Source organism: Eublepharis macularius, chromosome 5, assembly GCF_028583425.1.
Source record: "Eublepharis macularius isolate TG4126 chromosome 5, MPM_Emac_v1.0, whole genome shotgun sequence".
Lineage (NCBI taxonomy): Eukaryota > Metazoa > Chordata > Lepidosauria > Squamata > Eublepharidae > Eublepharis > Eublepharis macularius.
Window position 1 is genome coordinate 174,036,998 of NC_072794.1, and position 8,911 is coordinate 174,045,908.

An 8,911-nucleotide genomic window follows, 5' to 3' on the forward strand; every position below is an offset into this window, starting at 1 on the left:
GAGAGAGTCTAGAGATCATTTGTAATTCTGGGAGAATGCCAGGGCCTACCTAGAGGCTGGCAACCCTACCACCACCACCACCACGCCCCCCCACACACACACACACATTGTGACTACCTAAAGTGCGCCACGTTTGCCCACTTGACAAAACAAACTATGAATGGTTTGGTTTCAGTTCTAAGGGGAATTTCCAGACTTCCGTCAGCTGTTGCTGTTGCTACACCCAGTGGGTAGGCCAAACACTGAGTCAGCCAACCTGGATACCCAAACTGGTGAGCACACAAGGAAGAGAACACGCATGTTCCCCCCCCTTATACGTCCAAGCTCAACATGCAAATGAATACAACCACACTACTGACTGAATACAAAAATATATTGGTTCGCAGAAGGGTGGGATGGAGGCAGCCCCTCCAAATTACGAAGCGGCAGAATCTGCGGCCTCTTCCGGCTCTTCCCCAGAGATGGGGCTGCAATGCTGCCTGTATTCCAGGCACCTCTGAGCAGGGAGAGGCGCCCTCCGCCTTTGGCCCTGTCCAGCGGCTTCGCTTGGTGTGCGTATGCTAACCCATCACGAATGAGAGAAAAGGGAGGCTCAGCTCAGGCAAGGAACGGACGGTTTCCAACCAAGCGACGCCAGGAGACCCCCTTTTCCCGGCCAGCCTCCAAACAGCTGCAGCACTTTATCTTTGAGAGCATGCCGTTTGTCCCCAGTTCGCGCACGACTTGCTTTCTCACATGCTGTGTAGAAAATCAGGTTGAAGGCACGCCACAGGCGCATTCTGGATCACGCCCGCAACATCACAGCAAGCGAGAGGTTGAGCTCCCCCTCCCCCATCTGTGCCCATTCTGAATGTTCTCTTTTTAAAATATCTATTTGTCAGGCTTTGTGCAAATATAACAGGGAGGAGACAGTGGAGAGGAGAGCAGAGAGCATCTCCGGGGCCATTTTAGCCGGGAAGATGGCATGGGCAAGGCTGGAGTTGCTTCTCCCTGAGCCTCTAAATTGGGCACTTCATGCAGGGGAACTCAGGGAACCCACAATTCACATCTGACCCAAAGACCGGGGATCCGGATGCAGCTTGTCGAAACCACCTGAACGGGAAACTCCAACGCTCAGAAGATTGCAGATTCTTCCAGAGCCTGGCCTGGAAGCAGTCAAGGTTTGCCCACTCTGTCTCTTAGCCCAGGGTGACATCTGTTAGTTCTTGAGGGGGTGATCCCTCCGCTGGAGTTGAATTTCCAATGGGCTTCCTCTGTTTTGCAGGGAGCCAAGTTAACCCTCGGTTCCCAAATGGAGAGAGAGTCTGCTCCGAGTTTTGCTTGAGCCTGCGCAGTGCATCCTTGGTGCCAAAGCTCTTAACCACACACACAGAAGGGCAAACATGAGGCACATCACATTCTTCGACGCCCTCAGGGAACCAAGGGTTTTGCATGCACACCTGACCCCGCACAAGTTGGAGACGGCAGCCTGCCTGGCCCTGAAGCAGACAGGTTGAGAGGGACAGTCACTGCCTCCAGGATAGACCAAGAGAGCGGTCATCTCAATGAGTCACCAAGTGGCTGCCCGTGGACTGAACTGCCAAAGGCCTTGCTGGGACCAAGGAAGAATGTGCTGCGGCCTCTCACGGAAGGGAGGGGAAGTGGCCAGGAGCACCAGCTCTTTCTCTGGTCTCCACCTGCCCAAGCCACAAGCCACAAGTCTGGGGACAGGAAGCCGAGCAGAAGGCTGCCGGAAGACTGTCCTTCAGGCCAAGGCTGCACAGGGAGGGAGGGGCTTCCACCACGCATGCATTCCTATCACACGATAAATGTCTAAGACACATTCTATGTGAGGACAGCCGAGACAGCCCCAGGACCCGAGGGGAGAGCTGCCCCGTCACCCCCAGGTCCTCCTGCCTGATCGTTCGGACCAGAGACCCAGAGGGCCGTGCTGTTGCCACTTGCTTCACCGGACCAGGAAAGAGGATGTTGCAGAGCTGAGCAATGCCCTCGATCTTGCGCCTCGGGAGTGCTGTGTGGGAACTGAGGGCAAAGCTTCTCCAACAATCTTCTTATTCTAGGCTGTGCCTGGGGGGGCGGGAAACAGACAATCATTTATGGGAAACCAACTCTATTTCTGCTCAGGAATTCCCTGTACCCAGAAGTCTGGCTTCCTTGAAGTTTGGGGTTGTAAATATGGTCCTGCAGAGCCAAACGGCCCCACCAGAAGCCCTTAAGAAACACAGAAGCCCCCACCCCACCCCTTGAAACTAGACCCACTCTGTGCAGGTCCAGAGTGTACAAGGAAGCTGAGCAAGAGGATACGGAGATGATGGCGTCCCCTACCCAAAATCCGCAGCTCATTTTGTTCCACCTCAAAGGTTCAGGGTCACTCTGGCCCAGGCATACACCACTCGTGACCAACCAGGCCAATCCCAGGCCAAACCGAGGGCATGTCATGCCCTGTGAGGTGCGGGTCTGTCCCCTGAGAGCCTCTATTGCAAATTGAAGAGAGCAGACAGGACAGAGATGGGAAGGCGGCCCCTGGGAAGCCGCTTGGGCCCTGTGGAGGGTGGGTGCAAATGAAGTCAACATGCAGAATTCGGCAAGGCTCAGCTCCGGCTCCAAGTGCATTTCAACACCTCCATGAAGCTGCTGGGGGTACTCGTCCACCACAGCTTTGAGTGAGGGGCTGCCAAGGAGCTGATTACACCAGGGATGCCACTTACCAGGTAATGGCACCTTAACGTAGTGAAACAAAAGGAGGGAAATGGGAGGGAAAACAGCATGGGGAGTCACTTGGGGAGTCACTTCCTGTTTCAGAACAAGAAATGATGTCATGATGTTCTAGGACACCATGATGTCACTTCCTGTTTCGAAACAGGAAATGATACCTGATGCTCTAGGAATTTCAAAAATCTCTACAGTTTTACCAAAGAGATTTTTGAAAATCCTAGAGTGTCACAATGCCATTTCTCATTTTGAAACAGAAAGTTACTTCCAAGAACCCTCTGTCTACATTGCTCCTTGGGATTACCAGACAAGGGCTGGCATCCCTAGATTACACCAAGTCCAGTATTTTTGTCGCTAGAAGCATCTGGGAGCTTGAGATGCTCCCAAGACCTGCCATGGCAGCTCACCGGTGGGATTGTAGATATAGAATATTAATGCACAATAGCGCAACAGCAATTATCAATCCATTGGTGGAGCCAGGAAAAGTGCCAGAAAACCAGTGGCTGATTTTTGGGCTGCAGCTACAGATAATTAAATCAGTCACAAATTATATATAAATCATTCATAAATACAGCTGTTTTCAAAATATCATACCACTGGGTATTCATTTAAGTAGACCTTAGCAATGTTAATTGCTGCTGATCTTTTTGAAACACAAACCGAGGAGAGAAATACGGCAGTGACTGTAGGAACAAAGAACCATCTCCATAACCTGCAAACTAAAGCAAATGCAAGCCAATAAACAAAATAAGCACCGATCATGTAACAGGAAAAGCTTATCTTATCAATTCATTAAAGATGAATAATACTGCATATATCAATGCTGAACAACAATCTTGCAATCCAGTATATAAATAGTGATGAATAGTCATAAGTACAGGTCCAAAGAGTGTTAATAAATAAAGATACAATTTGTACAGCTAAAAGTCAATAATATACGGCATGAGAAAAGTCCCAAAAGATGTTAAAGTGACTCAAGTGCTTATTTTCTCTTGTTACTTGCAGGAGAGAAAAGTTTCCACAACCCCGACTTTTAGCTGTACAAATTGTATCTTTATTTATTAACACTGTTTATTGGCTTGATTTGCATTAGGCAGCAGATTATGGAGTTGGCTCTTTGTTCCTACGACCTTTCTGAATCAGCAGCCTTCTTGAGCATGTGCGGTTTGGGGGGAAAACAAACAGGGAAACCTGTTCAGCAGGAGTTCAAGTGGTTTGGTATGAAGGGAACTCAGCTCACATCTGATTGCCACACTCAAGCACAGGCAGTTTCCCCATTGACCGCCATCAATGCCCAGTTTGCAGCTTCCTTATCGGGAGCTGTTTTCTCTGCCTGAACTGGATCCTTGAAGGAGAGGCCAGTTGTGAGATGGAGAATGAGCAGAAAGGGACTCTAGACCGAGCCACCCGAGGTAACCCTTGTGGGATGCTCTGAGGCCTTTGAAGGGGTTGGGCCGTCTGTAATTAGTGGGCTTATTGTTGGGAACGCCTCTGGGCCTTGTAGGACTCCAGCATCAAGGCAGGGTAATGAGCAGTTCAAAGTCTCTTTCCTTCATTGTGTTGCTGTGACTGGAAAGCAGAGCATTTTCGTCCCCCTCAACTCTGAAACGGGGTCAAAATCTGACTGCGCTAAAGTGAGGTAAAGGGAGGCAAAGGGAGGTTGGAACTCTGCATAACAGACACCCCCCACACACCCCAGCACACACACACACACACCCTCCCCAGTACAAGGCGGCCAAGAAAAGAGGCTCTTGCGTGTGAACCAGACTGTGGCGTGTCCATGGTGGGGTCCTCCTGACAGGGGCCACAGAGAGGCAGGCTTCAGCCTCTTCCTCACCCCAGCCTTACCGGAGGGCGCACAGATGCTGGAGCACTCGTCTTCCGTCTCGAAATTGTTCTTGTTTCCGCCACAGCCTCCATAGACAAACTGCTCACATTTCTGGGTGGAGTTGTTGTAGAAGTAGCGCGAAAACATCGCTTTGCAGTTCCCGCAGACAGAGGGCAGGTGGCAGAGGTCTGTGGCATCCAGAGAAGGAGAGAGAGTAAAGTAGTGCAATAACAACGACGACAACAACAACAACATTCGATTTATATACTGCCCTTCAGAACCACTTAATGCCCACTCAAAGCAGTTTACAAAGTGTGTTATTATTATCCTCACGACAATCACCCTGTGAGGTGGGTGGGGCTGAGAGAGCTCTGAGAGAGCTGCGACTGACCCAAGGTGACCCTGCTGGCTTCAAGCACAGGAGTGGGGAGTCAAACCCAGCTCTGCAGATTAGAGTCCTGCCGCTCTTAGCACTTCACCAAACTGGCTCTCGGGATGGGTTCAGGGGGTCACTGGCTCTAGCTGAAACTCCCCCCCCCCCGTCATGCACACAGTTTGTGCCCCAACCCAGCATCGCATCGTGAACTCCTCTTTCTGGTGGCAGCTCCCATGAGAGGCCAGGAACAAGCAGCTGCCCTTCAGTGAAACTGTTCACTTGGCAATGTACATGTGAGTGGAGGGGTGAGTGTTGTGTGTGTGTGTGTGTGTGTGTGTGTGTGTGTGTGTGTCCTTCCTTGTGCTCATCAGCTGCAACATGCGCACTTCAAAGAGAGCCAGAACAAATTGCAAGGGGAATTCTCAAGCTCGCTCCCTGGTTGGAATTGGCTTTCGGTCATTTAAATGCAAGTCCTCCTAAGGAGCCCGTCTGTCCCCCAAGATCCCCCACTGCCGAGGGCTGCAGAAGGACAAGAGTCAACAGGGAAGCTGCTGCTCAAGCATAACGGATCAAGGTTGACTGATTCATTGGGCTGGTGTTTAATTCTTTAAAAAGTACCTCGCACAACCAACTTCAAAAGCACTACTTTAAAGATCTAAAACTTGTTCTAATTAATCTATCCCCTTTCCTTTCAGTACTCAGGATACCCGGAATAAGTGGAGCTGGTTCAGAAAATGCCAGCATGCACGATCTTATGTGCATGGGTGTGCATCTGCCAAGCAACAGCCACGCACTTCTTCTCTCTTCAGCACATACGCAAAGACAAACAGAGTCACCCTGGTATGCAGTAGCAGCCTGGGGAGGCGCAGCTCCGAAGGGCACTGGGGGCAACTGTTCGTGACTGATACTCCGGAGACTTGCCTCATCCTCTTAGCTCAGGAATGCTTTCAGTGATGCGTCTGTCACCAGCATTTTTGGCCCTGCCCAAATGAGGTGTCAGATGCACCTTTAAGACTAACCAACCTTATTGTAGCAGAAGTGTTCGAGAACCACTGCTCTCTTCGTCAGATGCATCGTCAGAAGAAGAGAGCTGTGGTTCTCGAAAGCTTCTGCTACAATAAAGTGGGTTAGTCGTAAAGGTGCCACTGGACTCTTTACTCTTTTGCAACTACAAACAAACACAGCTAACTCCTCTGGATCTATGACATTTTGTGAGGGAAGTTCTAGTAACTCTGAGCTCAGGACCTCGCGATGACATTTAAAGTTAACAGTGGAAAAGTAAATGCTAGAGAATTCCCGCTATCCCAAGTAAATCCACCTCTAAGAGCGGAACTACAAGTGACAAAAGGCACAGATTGGACACTTGTCAGCTTCCCTCAAGTTTTGATGGGAATTGTAGGCAGCTTGGCAAAATGTTGGACAAGTGACAGTTGAAAAGTCTATTGGACAGCAGTCGGAGAGCCAAACTGCAAGACCAGGATGCCTACATTTCCCATCAAAACTTGAGGGAAGCGGACAAGTGTCCAATCTGTGCCTTTTGTCACTTGTAGTTCCACTCTAACTTGAATGGTTCCGAGGCTGCCTCACCCTCCAAGTCTGTCCAGCCAAGCCTCTTGCCTTCCCCCTTCCCCACAGATGCTGCCCAGGGCAGGGCACACTTGCCTCTGCAGCTCTGAACCTCTGCCAAGGCAACAAGAAATCTCGGGCGAGGGTGCTGAGGCAGCTGCAAGAGGTTTGCCCTGTCAAAGCTGCACGTGATCTGCTCCGTCTCCAAAAGCGCTGCCTGGACCCTGCAGCCCACCCACCTCTGGAGTGCCCGCAGCTTGGGAGCCTCCTATCAAAAGCCACTTGGAGGTTTCCCTCTTCCCTCCTGCTCTCGTCACAGACGTCCTGCCCTTCCCAGTTGTACGGCACAGGCAGTGTCTGGCTGTCAGCACCTCAGCAATGCCTCTCTCCCACACCCCCACCATGCTGTAATGAGGCGATGCGCTTTCTGGGCCCCCAAACTAGCAATTAGCACACATCCCCCCCAAGAAGTGTGGTCTGAGGAGTTCCCTTTGCTTCAGCTGTAAATCAGTATGTGCGTGCTGGTGTAGGAAAACGTGTTTAGAAGCACCAAAGAACCACATGTAAAAGAGAAAACTCTGAAGTGGTCCAAGTTATCTGAATTCTTGCGGGAGATCGGAGGAGTTTTCTTAGCATTGCTTTTTCAAGCGCCCCCCTCCAGCGGGCCCAGCGGACTGAGAACCACAGCACAAAAGCGGGGGGGGGGAGGAACCTACTCAAGACGGCTTCCTGGCAGATGTAGCCACAGTCTCCCGGGCAGCACTTCTGGTTGCCCGGGCACTGCGCGTCGTTGGCACAAGTGGAGCAAGAGTTGTTCTTGAGGCAGGCGCTGCAGTCCTTCTCATCAAAGACGTCCCCAAAGGGGGCCACGTTGTAGCAGTAGCCCGTCTTGGCTGCAAAGCAAGGGGCACACTTGAAATGCACAGCAAGGCTGGACGGCGCCCATCTCCAGGGCTTCACTTCCAAAATTAGGAGCTTCAGCTAGTCTAGTCTAAGGGCCCCTCCCCAGAGACCAAGGTTTGTGAGACTGGGGCTATGATGGAGATCTAGTGTGGTGTGGTGCGGGACCTACAGTTTGGCCAGGGATCGCTCGGTTCAAGTTCTCTGCAGCCGTGAAGTAGATCCACCTTGATTCCCCACTGACTTCCTTGGAGTTTAAGGGACGGAGATGATTTAAATGGAGGAAAGGGCACAGACAGGAGTTAAAACCCTCTCCTCCTTCCCCCACCATTTCTGATTTTCAGAGCAGGCACCGAACCAGTGAGTTAGGGTCGTTGCTGCTTTTTAAAATGGCAAGATATTCTGGTCACAAATCTTGCCTATCATGTCTAGTTGGAAACTCACTGCGGGGCTTCCCTGAGCAACGGGCATGGCTGGCTCAAGAAATCTGGCGGCCCCAAGCGACTGCATGATGCAGCCCCAGAATTCCCTACAACCCTGCAGAGGAGGCAGGGAGGGGGCAACCCAGCAGGAGACCTCTCTGCCCCCACCCCTCTCCCCTAACTGCAATACCGCAAAGGGCCCTGGGGCCTGCCCTCTGATCTCACACCACTTTGCTAGGGTTGCCAGCCTCCAGGTGGCGACTGGAGATCTCCCGGAATTTCAACTGATCTCCGGGCAGCAGAAGTCAGTTCCCCTGGAGAAAAGGGCTGCTTTGGAGTGGGGACCCTACGGCATGACAGCCAGCTGAGGGCCCTCCCCTCTCCAAACTCCACAGTCCCCAGGCTCCACCTCCCCAGTCTCCAGGAATTTCCCAATCTGGAGCTGGCAACCCTACACTTTGCTGGCAACCCCAGATGCAGGCCCTTCCCAGATGGGTTGCTGGTGCAGTCTGGCCAGCCCAGCTCGCTTGCCTGTGCCAGAAACTCATGCGGAAAGGGAATCCACGCAGCCGTTCGCTCTGCAGGCCCCTGCTGCCTGCAGTTCCCCCACTGAGACGTTTGCACCAGGAGGGCATGTGAAAGGGGGGCATCCCAAAGTAGCACCTTTCCCTCCTGTGCCACCCGACCACCACTGCTACAGCACGGCACAGCCCGCCCCCTTCTGCCGATGGCACTCACCTTGGCTCGCAGAAGACAGCTGGGCCCCAAGGGCAAGCCATGCCAGTACGGCGAGGAGGGGGCCGCCTGCCTTCATGGTGCTGTCGAGCTGCGTCTGAGCCCGTCAGCTGAGCCAGGCGTTCTTTAAAGAGCCAGCCAGGTGGGGCAGGCTCTCGGGGGATGCGCCAAGGCTTGCCCTGGGTTGGCTCCTCGCACTGAATTCCTTTCTCATTCGGCCTCAGAGCACTGCCCTGCCCAGACAGTCAGGTTCTCAGAGTGCAGGGGCGGCGTTGATGGGCAACACCCAGACACGGGGAAGCTGCCTGGACTGGGGCCTTGCAGTGGAGCACATCGAGCATCAACACAGGCAAGCAGGCGGCACCAGGCGGG

At 52.5% G+C, this 8,911-nt stretch overlaps 1 protein-coding gene across 1 annotated transcript; it reads right to left on the bottom strand.

Annotated features, from left to right (window-relative positions):
- Positions 1-355: 355 nt before the first annotated feature.
- Positions 356-8,652, bottom strand: LOC129331020 (eppin-like). Its single transcript, XM_054981341.1, has 4 exons — positions 8,543-8,652; positions 7,199-7,375; positions 4,561-4,728; positions 356-2,067 (listed from the first exon to the last, which is right to left on the bottom strand). The coding sequence occupies exons 1-4, from the start codon at positions 8,616-8,618 to the stop codon at positions 2,057-2,059; spliced, it is 432 nt and encodes a 143-aa protein (XP_054837316.1). The 5' UTR covers positions 8,619-8,652; the 3' UTR covers positions 356-2,056.
- Positions 8,653-8,911: the final 259 nt, after the last annotated feature.